This window comes from Caretta caretta, chromosome 1, assembly GCF_965140235.1.
Source record: "Caretta caretta isolate rCarCar2 chromosome 1, rCarCar1.hap1, whole genome shotgun sequence".
Lineage (NCBI taxonomy): Eukaryota > Metazoa > Chordata > Testudines > Cheloniidae > Caretta > Caretta caretta.
Window position 1 is genome coordinate 289,164,286 of NC_134206.1, and position 13,899 is coordinate 289,178,184.

A 13,899-nucleotide genomic window follows, 5' to 3' on the forward strand; every position below is an offset into this window, starting at 1 on the left:
TGGCAGTTTAGCATGTACTTAGAGAACCTTTGTATGAAGAATTGTATGAGTTGTGTATAAATACTTCGAATCATCTAGCAAATAGCCCGCATGCAGTCAAGGACTGTCATCCACTTTTCTCTCACCCTGAAGTCCACCTAAGTTACCTGGCCAATACAGCTAAGACCAAGTAATGAGATACCAGAGGCCAGGCTCGGTCTCTTGTTTCTATTGTCACATTGGTACTACCAATCCTTCAGGCCACCCAGGAATTACATACACATTGCCGACATGAGTTACTGGAATGTGTATGTGCTATGTACTTTTAAAAACAAAAACAAAAAAATAAAAAAAATTGCTACATTACATGGACTCATGTGAAGGGTAATGAGAGAATACACTCTGCTGTGTGAATATCACATAGTAATGCTCAGTGCTTCCCACAGAAGCAGTGATCATGAGTTCATAGCTACAAGCTGTGTATGTGCTCATTTGATGGAGTATGAGCAGCTGCTGTTTTGCTGCACTCCCAAGGCAAACATTAGCACAATAAATGACATATCACCACTAGCTGTCTTACTTCCCTCATTCTTCTAGTACTCAGAAATGCGGCCAGCCCTTAACTTCTTTGTAGCATGGTACACCATACACATTTGAACTTTGTCCTACGTCATAGGGAATACTCGCTGCCAGAGCAGCCTCTTGTGCCAGGACTCTGAATGGCAGGGTTCTGCCAGTATAACACACCCTTGTCTGTCCACCTTGTTCTGTAAGCGTCTGCTACTTCAAGCCTCTTTAGCTCTCTGGCCAGGTCACCTCTCAGTCCAGTCCCCTTCTGCAGTTAATAGAAGGGTCCAAAAAATTTCAGGAAGACCTACAGTCTAGCGGACTCTATAACAGATCCTCAGTCCCCATCTGAGGCTCATCATTTTTGCTCTTGAAGGCTGTACGTGCTCACTTGGTCTGGGTCAGAGGCAGGAGAACTCAGGCCCCGCCTCTTCTCTGGGTTCCAGCCCATAGATCCTGTTTTAGGTGGTTAAGGATGCTTCCTTCAATCCCTCACCACTTCCCTGAGCCACTCCTACCTCTCCCTGCTTATCAGCATCTTACACTGGTCTGCAGACTCTGCTGTTCCCACCATGAGTTTGTGGCTCCTCACAGCTGGCTGCTGAGGAGCTCCCTGCGCACTGCAACTCGCCTCTCTAGCAGCCACGAGGCTGTATTTCACACAACCCCTCTAGTTTCCCTCTGCAAGACAGGAGTCCCGCCAGCACTTCTCCTAAAGCTGGGGTTGTGGATCAGGCAGATAATAACTTTCTCCCTCAAACAGCTCAGCTTTCCTGCTAGAATTGCACTTCAGACAGCCAGTCCCTCCCCCTTTAATGCAGGAGTCCCCCTGCTCTCCTCCTCAGAGGTGAAGTTGCAATTTAGGTCAGCTGAAGGACCTAGCCAGCTTCTCCTTCATAGGATCATAGAATATCAGGGTTGGAAGGGACCTCAACCCCCTGCTCAAAGCAGGACCAATCTCCCATTTTTGTCCCAGATCCCTAAATGGCCCCCTCAAGGATTGAACTCACAACCCTGGGTTTAGCAGGCCAATGCTCAAACCACTGAGCTATCCCAGCTGGTTCCTTTCCCCGCTAACTACATCCCAAGCTCAGAGGGTTGGGTTCAGCAAGGCAGCCTTCTCCTCCTGTGAGGGAAGAGCAGCATATATGCTAGTCCCCTTCCTAAAGCTTAGTCAGCTGGGAGAGAGCAGAGTCTTGTCCTGCTCACTCTGCCAGGCTCCTAGTTCAAGGCCTTGAGAGGAACGGTAATGGGATTTCTTCCCAAACACTGTTTCGTCTCTGGACCATTTTCTCTCTGACAATGTCTCCTAGGTCCCTGTATTTTAGACATCCCAAAATCTTAAAGGGAGCATGCCACATGCGGGGTGGACTAACTCCTAGGCACCGCTACCCTTAAGGTGCCAGATCATCCCAACTTCACCCACCTCCTCTTTATTCCAGTCTTGCACTGACTCTACTGTTAACACCAGTTCTGCTCTTCTTGGTGTGACATACTTTAGAAATAAAAATGGATGAGCCACAGATACCAAAGTATGTTACAAGAGTACATAAGTATTATCACCCAGTACATCTCTTAAAAGGTGCTGAACACTTCTCTCACTTTCAGTGGCGTTATGGGCGTTTAGCACTCCAGATCAGAGCCAAGGTGTCTTCAGTTGGCCACCCTAAAAATGGAGGCACCCCAAATCTATAGTTACTTTAAAAAAGGGTGACCCAATTGACTTGCTCACATTACACAAAAGTTAGTGGATGAGTTGAGAATAGAACCAGGATATCCTTACTTCAAGCCCACTTCTGCAACCAGAAAGATGGGGTATTGGGCTCCCCAAAATTCTGAGTCAAACCATCTGTCAGTTGGAAGAGGGTGTTTTACGTCTCCCACAAAGACATAGAACAATATTGAGGCATCAGGCCAGGATTATAGACTTTGGAAGCTATTTTTGAATCCACAGTCCCGCATGGCAACAAAACCCACGTTTCTGATGACCCGTGAAGCAGTTCCACAACTTAAACAGAATTATGACGTATAGTAAGTTGTAGTTATTAAATGACATGTGAAATAAATTGACAAGCTTGTCTGAGAAACATTGGCTATTTATAGTGTTAAACTATAGAACTGAGGACAGCCCAGCTGGGCTCCTCCTTTGCTCCTATAACAGCAAGCGCTGGAGGCTACAGACTCTGGAGGAAGAGAACATGTCTCATTTGACCCCCTGAGGCTGACACATGGAGTGGAACTGACAGGCTCCAGAGCAAGCTGTGTCTAGCCCTCTTTAGCTGGAGGGAGGATTGCAGAGACATGGAGCCTTTGAGTGATGGCAAGAGGGACTTCCATGTAAAAAAAATAATTCTGTGGAACTGATCTGTGAATTTCTCTTTAAAGAAGGTTATCTGTAACTTATAAGCAACATGGATAATAGAGTTATGAAGGGATCCCTATGTTCCTAATAAAGATGATAAGCTTTTTGCTATCAAAAGTCTAACAAGCAAGTGAAAGGCAGGTCAGCTCAGCACACTTAATCACAAATCTTGCCAGAGTTATTAATGGATCAAATGCTGGGAGGCTTTGAGCACTTGCAAAGCTTATTGAAATCAGGACCCTGGAGGCAGAGTTAAGGTCAGAAGATAGGTCAGCACAGAACCAAGGCAAGGGTCAGGATATGCAGTGGGACCCAGTGATGCCAAGAGGCAAACAGATGGGTGAGTTGGGGGGAAAGAATTTGAACCAGAAAAATATCCATCATCAGGTTTAGAGAAAGAGAGAAGGACACATGCACACACACACCAAAACAAATAAAAACAGAGCTTTATGTGGGACTCAATCACAAAAGCTGAATTTGTTGATTCAGTGGGAGGAAAAGAATCCATCAGAATCTGTAATAAATATTGTCCAAACAAAATAAAATGCTTATGTGTATATCATAGGAAATAAAAGGATGTGTTGTTCAGATTTGATGAATGCTTGGAAGGCAAAAGTGTCTTGTATTAGCAGATCTACAAGTCCAAAACCACCTCATTATGTCATGTAATAAGATAGCCAGGGAATAATCGTACAAACAAACCATTTGTGTATATCATATATAGTCCCCTAAGTGACAGACTATTTTTATGCAACAAACACATTGATCCATTTAATATTATAGGCATAATGTATTCCACAGTTTTAGTACCATATTTCCATAAGTTTTGGGATGTATATTACTGTTCTGAACATTTGGATCGAGTAAGACTATAAACCATTTGTACATTTACAGCATGCACATAAAATATCTGACTAGTCTGAGTGCTTCAACACTATTACATTATGTTACCTTGTATAACTGTTTTATTCCTCACTAATGTTTATGGGTTATTCAGAGGCAGATAGTTTGCATCATCAAGCCTAACACAGTTGCCTAGTTAATAGCATTACAGAAACAATTATGAGGACTCTGGAGGTTCAGTGTTGGATTTATTGCTGCAGGACTTCCTCCTCATTAGCCGTTCCTCACACACAGCTGTAAAGGAATAGGTGGTATTCCCATGATTCAAATGTGACCAATGTCTGCACAGGAATATGTTTTTCACTCCTGCAGGATAACTTATTGCGCCTTATTTTATTCAACAGGGAAATCCATAGTAAAGAAATATGCTGTAATATATTTTTGGGTGGTGGTGAAGATAACTAAGGGAGGTGATGCCATGTTATAACTGCTTCTCCAAGCAAAGGATCAAAACCCACCATCCCTTTGAGTCCCTAAGAGTCCATCAGCAGCCAGTGGGCTTGTGTCTATAACTTGGTTAATTGGGAATAGTCTTGACAGATATAATGCAAGTGATGTTTCGATCCAGTTTCAATATATTTGAGGAAACAGAGATCAGCTCTCACTTGGAGGTCTGCATTTTGAACAAGGAACCTGCTGACAAATAGGAGGCCATACATAATGCACAGAGAGATAAATGGGTTTTAGCCACTTAATTGGCTCTTTAAGGAAGTGTATCGAGGTGGAGCTTCTTGAACAATACAAAGAACCATAACAGCAGCAAATCAAGTTGTCTGACTTAGTGAAGCCCATGGTTTCAATTTCAAAAATATCCAATGGGTACCGGTATATTACATATCAACATTAGGATTTTTTGGCCTTTGATATCCCTTAATACAAGATGTGAAACTTCCTGAACATTTGGAATGCAGAACATCGCTTCCTCCTTTATTTCCTTGAATATACACAAATGTTTTATTTTGTTTATAAGCTAGTTATTAAGTTCCCCATCACCTCACACCAATCAACAAATTGCAGAGGAATGATTATTATTTACCTTTTATACAGGGCCTGGCCCCACCTAACTTCCGGTGAAATCAGTGGGAGCTGGAATAGGCCATATTTCAGTTGGAGCGCATAGTGCTTTCCAGGCATAAAGACAATAAGATCCCTATCTCAAGAAGCTTAGTCTACACTACACAGACAAATCAGTGAATAGCAACAGCAGATCATGCTAGGTACGAAGGTGGAGAGGGTCAACAGCAGAGGACAGAAAGGGTATGTAAAATACTCCATAAAACTTGTTTAATATTTCTAGTGTTTTGCGCCTCTCTATACCATGTTTTTTTAATTCAGTATGATCAGGCACACATACTGCCACAATGGAGATTAGGAGTGGAAAGCTAGTCAAAAGAAGTGAGCCTTGAGCAGAGATTTGGGAGGAGACAGATTAAGGTCTGCTGGCTCCATAAGGGTCAGTGAATGGCTGCAAAGAGTGGAGGAACAGTAATGGCACAGTGCCTAAACAGGCTTCAGAAAGACATGAAACACAATTTTGCTCTATTTCTCTAAAACCTACTTTCAGGTTTGGTACTGATGTAAGTAACTAACAGATTAGGGATGTGATTTTTTTACCCATATAGTTAAACGGGTGTAACTCCCTAGTGCGAATTCAGGACAGGTCTACACTTAAAATGCTGCACTGATGCAGCTGCACCGCTGTAGCAGTTCAGTGAAGACACTACTACACCCACCGGAGAGGTTCTCCCACTGGGGTAGTTAATCCACCTCCCTGAGGCGGTAGCTATATAGAGGGGAGAAGCTCTCCAGTCAACATAGCCCCATCTACATGGGGATTAGGTATTGCTCAGGGGTGTGAATTTTTCAGCCGACAGTTATACCAATGGAAGTTTATCGTTAGGGTGACCAGACAGCAAGTGTGAAAAATCGGGACAGGGGGTAGAGGGTAATAGGCGCCTATTATGAGAAAAAGACCCCAAAATCGGAACTGTCCCTAAACATCGGGACACCGGGTCACCCTATTTATAGTGTACACCTGGCCTCGGTTACAGTGGACACTAGTAGTGCACCTTGTACCAGCACAGCTCATTCCCCTTCCTGGGCACCTGCAGCCTTGGGCTCCTCTTTGGGGCACCCTGGGATCCTCTCCGCCTTGCCTTCCCTGGGAGCGGTGCGCCACGTACCCGCACCGCTCCCAGCAGCGAGCAGGCGCGTGTGCCCGCACCTCACAGCGAGCCCCTCCCCACCGATCCACCAGCGACGCGCGGCTGGGGCCGAGCCCGCTCCTGGAGCCCTTCAGCACCGGGCCAGCGGACCCGCTGCGGGGTGGCGGCGAGCGGCGGAAGGCCCAGCTAGGAGCCAGCCCGGGGAAGCAGAAGCCCCGCACGGAGCGACCATCCGCCTCGCGGCGGGGGAAGCCAGCGGGCTCGTGCTGGGTGCTGGGCGCCGGCCTCGCGCTCGGGGCTCCCCGGAGCAGCCCCCAGCAGGGGCAGCCCGCGCGCGGATGGGCAGGGCCCGGGCCGGCTGCCTGGCAGCCGAGGCGTGGGGACGCCGGGCTCCGCTCCCGCTGCGGCTCCTCTGGCCTGTCGCCCCGCCCCGCCCCGCGGGGGGAAGCCGGCTGCCGCGCCTGATTGGGCGGCTCCCCGCGCAGGCGCCGGGGGAGGGAAGCCGGGCCGGGGGCTTCGCCAGGGAAACGGGAGTGTTTACAGCCGCCTGCCCGGAGCGGCCCCGCCGCCGCCGCCGCCGCCATGCCCGTGCGCTTCAAGGTGAGGGCGGCCGCCCGCCAAGCCTTCCCGGGCCCTGGCTTAGTCTCCAGCCTGTCCCCCGCGCCGTCCGGCCGGGCACCGGCGCTGTGCGAACCAAGCAGGCACGGAGCGGGTGATGAGCTGCGTGGAGTGGGGTCAGGGCCGGTCGGTCCTGGTCCTGTGTGGGCACTGGGCTGGCCGGGGATGGTGCAGGACCCGTGTGGGCACGGGGCTGCCAGGGTATGGGAGGATTGTACAGGACCTGTGTGGACTCTGGGCCGGCACAGGATGGGGGGATGTTACAAGACCTGTGCGGGCACGGGGCTGGCACAGGAAGGGGCGATGGTACGGGACCTGTGCGGGCACAGGGCTGGCATGGGATAAGGGAATGGTGCAGGACCTGTGTGGACACTGGGCTGGCATGGGATGGGGGGATGGTACAGGACCTGTGTGGACACTAGGCTGGCACGGGATGGGGGAGGATGGTGCAGGACCTGTGTGGGCACTAGGCTGGCACGGGATGGGGGGATGGTGCAGGACCTGTGTGGGCAGTAGGCCGGCACGGGATGGTGCAGGACCTGTGTGGGCACTAGTCCTGCACAGGAAATGGGGGATGTTGCAAGACCTGTGCGGGCACGGGGCTGGCACAGGAAGGGGCGATGGTACGGGACCTGTGCGGGCACAGGGCTGGCATGGGATAAGGGGATGGTGCAGGACCTGTGTGGACACTGGGCTGGCATGGGATGGTGCAGGACCTGTGTGGGCATTAGGCTGGTACGGGATGGTGCAGGACCTGTGTGGGCAGTAGGCCGGCACGGGATGGTGCAGGACCTGTGTGGGCACTAGGCCGGCACAGGAAATGGGGGATGTTACAAGACCTGTGTGGGCACGGGGCTGGCACAGGAAGGGGCGATGGTATGGGACCTGTGAGGGCACAGGGCTGGCAGGGGATAAGGGGATGGTGCAGGACCTGTGTGGATGCTGGGCTGGCATGGGATGGGGGGATGGTACAGGACCTGTGTGGGCATTAGGCTGGCACGGGATGGGGGGATGGTACAGGATAGGCGGATGGTGCAGGATCTGTGTGGGCACTGCAGTGGCATAGAATCGTTTGTGTGGGCACTGGGGTAGAGTACAGGAGGAGGGTTGCGTGTTGGTACAGGTACAGTGTGGTACCAGGCTAGCACAAGATGGGGGTGGCATGTGGGTGCTCATCCAGTAGCAGGTCTCTTAACTGAGACGAACTAAGGGGATGTGGCATCTCGCTCTTATTTATGTAGTACAAGAGATGTACGAGGTGTTCAGCAGAATATGTAGAAAAATAAGGTTCTTGCTCCAAAGAAGATTGATTCAGACAAATATGATCCAAGGAATAATTTGAGATGAACTGGATCCATAGTATTTATTTTTAAAAATGTAGTGTAGTTAAAACTTAAAATAATATGCACATTCTAGATGGTATCCTTGACATGTGAAATGACTTTGTATTTGCACTGTTTCTGACATTACTGTCAGAAAACAGAACAAAAACTTTTTGCTTACTTTGATCAAGATTGTTTTAGAAGCAGAGGTACCTACCTGCTTATCTGACCGATTATGCTTTACAATGTGCCTGTGGATATTTAAGTGCTGGGAGATCTGTTGTTGGGAGATAGGTGGAAAAATGGCACTACTCACAGTGTATGTCCATTTGCTGTAGGGATTGAGTGAATATAAGAGGAACTTCAAATGGAAAAAGTCAGATCTGTCAGAGTTTTGTAACCCTTCACGAGAGCAAAAATCCTCAAGGGCTGGACTTCGGTCTGATCAACTAGGTAAGCTATTAGAAATAACTGCCATAACTCATACATCATCTTTGCACAGAGCCCAAGTTTTGCAGAGAGTGAACTAGTTTACATTTTTATCTAAAGTGAGAAATGTACATGTCATTCAATGGTGTTTGTCCAGCTCTAAACATAGGCACAGAGTTAGCACGAGATGGGTTGTATTGCAGGGGTACAGGGTGGAGGTAATAAAGCAAATTAGTTCTAGTAAAATAATTAGGCACTATTACTCTTTGCATGAAACAAGACAGAGGCAGGAATGGGAAGAGATGACAAAAGAGGCCACACATTAAGTGGAAGGCAAAAGATGAGTAGGAAAAGTTTGAACTAGTGAATAGGCATAAGCGATTAATGAAGGGATATAGATATGAAATAGTCTGCAGAGTGTACATATTAGAGTACACTAATATGTACTCTATATTTGAATCCAGTATTACTAACCCCAAACATTCAAAAATCATGTCTTAGACCCAAAGTCACAGAAATGGCTAAAATCTCAATTAAAAAAATTGGGTAATTTTTATTGCCTTCTGATTTGAGCCTTTGTAAACTGTCACATTTTCAAGCTTTTTTCCATAACCGTGAGGGCTAGAAACTTTAAACTAAGATTCTCATCTATTCACATGCCTCTGGGAGCTAGGGATTTAAGCTAACCATCAGATATCACAAGACTCAAAATCATGTGGGTTGGCAAAAAAGCCATCTGTTTTCATCGCTTTTGTTGTGCTTAGGTTATGTCTCCCCCAGACCTTTGCTTCCATTTTATATGCCCACCTCTTTGTCTGATCACATTTAATCACACACATCCTTGGAACACTACTCACAGACACAGATTGGTGTCTCCACTGACTGATAATGTTTGGCTCACTTTTGGCTCTTTTCTGTTGAAATGCATACTTAATAGTTTCTCTTAACAGATTGTGGCAATTTAAGAATTACTCATAACACTTATCCAAACAAACAGCTAGGTCAGCTTGAGTGCTGAAAATTTAATTCTGCCATATTCCCAGTGTTCCTCCAAATGTTACATTACTACTTTTGGCATTTATATGCTTTGTAGCCCAAACATTCTATGCATCTGACATTTAATATGCTACCTTCTGCCTGAAAGACAGTATATTCTCTTTCCAGCTGTACCCTAGTTCCTCACAGATTAGTTTATATACTCTGTAACTATTCATCTCAGCCAAATAGAGTCCTTTGTTAGTTGTTTAACACTCTCCAGCAGGATTCTGTTGTCACACTTTATTTAACTACTATATGTTTAACCACCCATTTCCCTCTTAAAATGACTAATTTTGTTCTCCTTATCTTACATAAATCAGCTATTTTTTAATTGTTTAAAACCATCTCAGATAATCAGGGTCTCTTTTTTGTGTAAATAGGGAAAGATGTTTCCTAAGCTTTAAAAATATTGTGTAATGTATTAAAGATACTAAGTTATTTTAAAGGCTACTCTCGAAGATTTTTTTTTTTTTTTTGAAAGAAGAAATCTTTGCAGGTGTCTGTGCAGAATGTTATTACGCATATGGTGACAGGTTACTGCTCTCCAGTGACTGTGAGGTTAAAACCTATTCAGCAATGCACCTATGCAACATACATAAGTAGTTTAGGAAGTTCCATGCCATGCTTGGCCAGTGCAGATTGATGATTTGATAATTTTAGCCAAATTAATCTTTGTAGTGGCTGCGGGTTAAATTTCTGCCCTCAGCTATGCTCACTGACTCCCATTGATTACACTGGAAGTTGCAAAAGAGGCTTGTACGACTTGATCTTGTGAGGTTTCAGAGTAACAGCTGTGTTAGTCTGTATTCGCAAAAAGAAAAGGAGTACTTGTGGCACCTTAGAGACTAACCAATTTATTTGAGCGTAAGCTTTCGTGAGCTACAGCTCACTTCATCGGATGCATACTGTGGAAAGTACAGAAGATCTTTTTATACACACAAACCATGAAAAAATGGGTGTTTACCACTACAAAAGGTTTTCTCTCCCCCCACCCCACTCTCCTGTTGGTAATAGCTAATCTAAAGTGATCACTCTCCTTACAATGTGTATGATAATCAAGGTGGGCCATTTCCAGCACGAATCCAGGGTTTAACAAGAACGTCGGGGGGGAGGGGTAGGAAAAAACAAGGGGAAATAGGTTACCTTGCATAATGACTTAGCCACTCCCAGTCTCTATTCAAGCCTAAGTTAATTGTATCCAATTTGCAAATGAATTCCAATTCAACAGTCTCTCGCTGGAGTCTGGATTTGAAGTTTTTCTGTTGTAATATCGCAACTTTCATGTCTGTAATCATGTGACCAGAGAGATTGAAGTGTTCTCCGACTAGTTTATGAATGTTATCATTCTTGACATCTGATTTGTGTCCATTTATTCTTTTACGTAGAGACTGTCCAGTTTGACCAATGTACATGGCAGAGGGGCATTGCTGGCACATGATGGCATATATCACATTGGTGGATGTGCAGGTGAACGAGCCTCTGATAGTGTGGCTGATATTATTAGGCCCTGTGATGGTGTCCCCTGAACAGATATGTGGGCACGGTTGGCAACGGGCTTTATTGCAAGGATAGGTTCTTGGGTTAGTGGTTCTGTTGTGTGGTATGTGGTTGCTTTTCAGTATTTGCTTCAGGTTGGGGGGCTGTCTGTAGGCAAGGACTGGCCTGTCTCCCAAGATTTGTGAGAGTGTTGGGTCATCCTTCAGGATAGGTTGTAGATCCTTAATAATGCTTTGGAGGGGTTTTAGTTGGGGGCTGAAGGTGATGGCTAGTGGCGTTCTGTTATTGTCTTTGTTAGGCCTGTCCTGTAGTAGGTGACTTCTGGGAACTCTTCTGGCTCTATCAATCTGTTTCTTCACTTCCGCAGGTGGGTATTGTAGTTGTAAGAATGCTTGATAGAGATCTTGTAGGTGTTTGTCTCTGTTGCTATTACCAACAGGAGAGTGGGTTTGTGGGGGGGTGGGGAGAAAACCTGGATTTGTGCTGGAAATGGCCCAACTTGATTCTCATACACATTGTAAGGAGAGTGATCACTTTAGATAAGCTATTACCAGCAGGAGAGTGGGGTGGGGGGAGAGAAAACCTTTTGTAGTGGTAAACACCCATGTCAAGGTTCCTCCCCCACTCTGAACTCTAGGGTACAGATATGGGGACCTGCATGAAAACCTCCTAAGCTTACTTTTACCAGCTTAGGTTAAAACTTCCCTAAGGTACAAATTAATTTTATCCTTTGTCCTTGGAATATCCACTGCCACCACCAAACTCTAACTGGGTTTACTGGGAAACGTAGTTTGGACACATCTTTTCCCCCAAAATCCTCCAAACCCTTGCACCCCACTTCCTGGGAAAGGTTTGGTAAAAATCCTCACGAATTTGCATAGGTGACCACAGACCGAAACCCTTGGATCTGAGAACAATGAAAAAGCATTCAGTTTTCTTACAAGAAGACTTTTAATAGCAATAGAAGTAAATAGAGGTAAAGGAATCACCCCTGTAAAATCAGGATAGTAGATACCTTACAGGGTAATTAGATTCAAAACATAGAAAATCCCTCTAGGCAAAACCTTAAGTTACAAAAAAGACACACAGACAGAAATAGTCATTCTATTCAGCACAATTCTTTTCTCAGCCATTTAAAGAAATCATAATCTAACATATACCTAGCTAGATTACTTACTAAAAGTTCTAAGACTCCATTCCTGGTCTGTCCCCGGCAAAAGCAGCATATAGACAGACACACAGACCCTTTGTTTTTCTCCCTCCTCCCAGCTTTTGAAAGTATCTTGTCTCCTCATTGGTCATTTTGGTCAGGTGCCAGTGAGGTTACCTTTAGCTTCTTAATCCTTTATAGGTGAGAGGATTTTTCCTCTGGCCAGGAGGGATTTTAAAGGGGTTTACCCTTCCCTTTATATTTATGACAACCCATTTTTTCATGGTTTGTGTGTATAAAAAGATCTTCTGTACTTTCCACGGTATGCATCCGATGAAGTAAGCTGTAGCTCACGAAAGCTTATGCTCAAATAAATTGGTTAGTCTCTAAGGTGCCACAAGTACTCCTTTTCTTTTTGATCTTGTGACAGGCTAAGCACCCACATCTCCCACTGACTCAGCTGGGAATTAAAGGCACTCAGCATGTATGTAAGAGCTCAACATTTCACAGGCCCATAGTTTGTAAACTGTCTTTGCTCAAAGATCTACAAAATTTATTAAAAATCAATCTAGTGTTATATATTCAGATTCTCATCCCAGTATGTTAACATTCTGATCTTGTGTTCCAGTGTCTTTAAATCCTAATAGACTTATTTTATTGTGCTCAAGCTTAATGCATATTTTGCAGGAATCACAAGAGAGCCAAACTTCATTTCCAAGAGAAGGGTGCCTTACTTCAACCCACAGATTTCAAAGTCCTTTGATTGGAGAGGGGACAGCGATTTGGAGGGATATTTGGACGACGCACCAGAATTCGAAGGCACTGGGCCTGCAGAGTCACACACAGATAACCACGATAATGATAGAAATCTGGAAAACATTGAAACACCTGAAGCACCCAGGCTTCCTAAAAAAATTCGGTCTCACTCTGCAGATTCTAGGATTGAATCAGCCATCACCCTTGCAGAAAACAGTAGGAAGAAGTTGCCACCCGCAACTCCAGTGAACCAGAAAGCAGTATTTGTATCTCCAAAAAAGCACTTAGAAAAAATGGATAATGGGGTAGGGATCATTAGAAAAACTTTTCCCTTTCTTATAGTCTATGGTTGAAGTTAATAATGTGACTATTACAGTAAATTAAATACAGTTAAGCAAGCTTTCATGCTTAAAACTTTCTTCTTTTTCTTATAACTTTGTCTCTATGCAACTCTGTATTTTGATGTTAATCTATGTTAAGACCCCATTATGTTGGAAGAGCTGTTTGTTAGGACCAGATTCTGATTCCACTTAAGTCCATGGGAGTTTTACCATTTATTTCAAGTGAACTAGAATTTAGCCCATGATTTGTAGTCTTCCAAGATATTGTCGAGAATGAGATAGCGTATCTTTCATTCAGTTAGTTGGCCTGATCGAAGGATGTGGATTATAACAGCTTAGTTAAAAGAAAATTGCAGCAACAGAAAGTAGAGGAGAACAATAAGTGGAGATTTTTCTGATTCATTGACAGTTTCACAGAGTCCTGCAAAAGAAATCGGGCATGAATATTTCACCTTCAAATAGTTTCCCCAGAAATTCTGAATATCAAAGGCAGTTTTTATGGAAAACCCCCCCAAAAAACTCTCCAATGCTTGCAGCTGACCAGGTAATTTTAAAGAATCTGAAAAGTAAATATATAATTTAGTTTATCAGTCAATAAAGTCATTTAATTACAATACTTTCCTTATATTTTGTTATGGTAGATTGGTATGTTATTTACAGTGCCACTTTTGTTTTATAATATATAAAAGCCCATTAATTCACATATGATCCCTTATAAAAGGATCTGATCCTGCCTCCCCCTATGCAAGCAAAACTCTCATTGCAATTTTAT

General features: G+C 44.8%; 1 protein-coding gene across 6 annotated transcripts in view; it reads left to right on the forward strand.

Annotated features, from left to right (window-relative positions):
- The first annotated feature begins 5,990 nt into the window (after positions 1–5,990).
- MDM1 (Mdm1 nuclear protein) overlaps positions 5,991–13,899 on the forward strand; it is a 35,589-nt gene continuing 27,680 nt past the window's right edge. For 2 of the 6 annotated variants that reach the window (XM_048835844.2, XM_075124370.1), the window contains exons 1-4: positions 5,991–6,677; positions 8,255–8,369; positions 12,718–13,091; positions 13,537–13,671. In XM_048835844.2, coding sequence (XP_048691801.2) covers positions 6,315–6,677; positions 8,255–8,369; positions 12,718–13,091; positions 13,537–13,671 — 987 coding nt within the window. In that variant the 5' untranslated portion in view covers positions 5,991–6,314. Of the gene's footprint in view, positions 6,678–6,744; positions 6,796–8,254; positions 8,370–12,717; positions 13,092–13,536; positions 13,672–13,899 lie in introns of those variants that run through there. The other 4 variants (XM_048835842.2, XM_048835843.2, XM_075124372.1 and 1 more) reach the window with 3 other exon arrangements.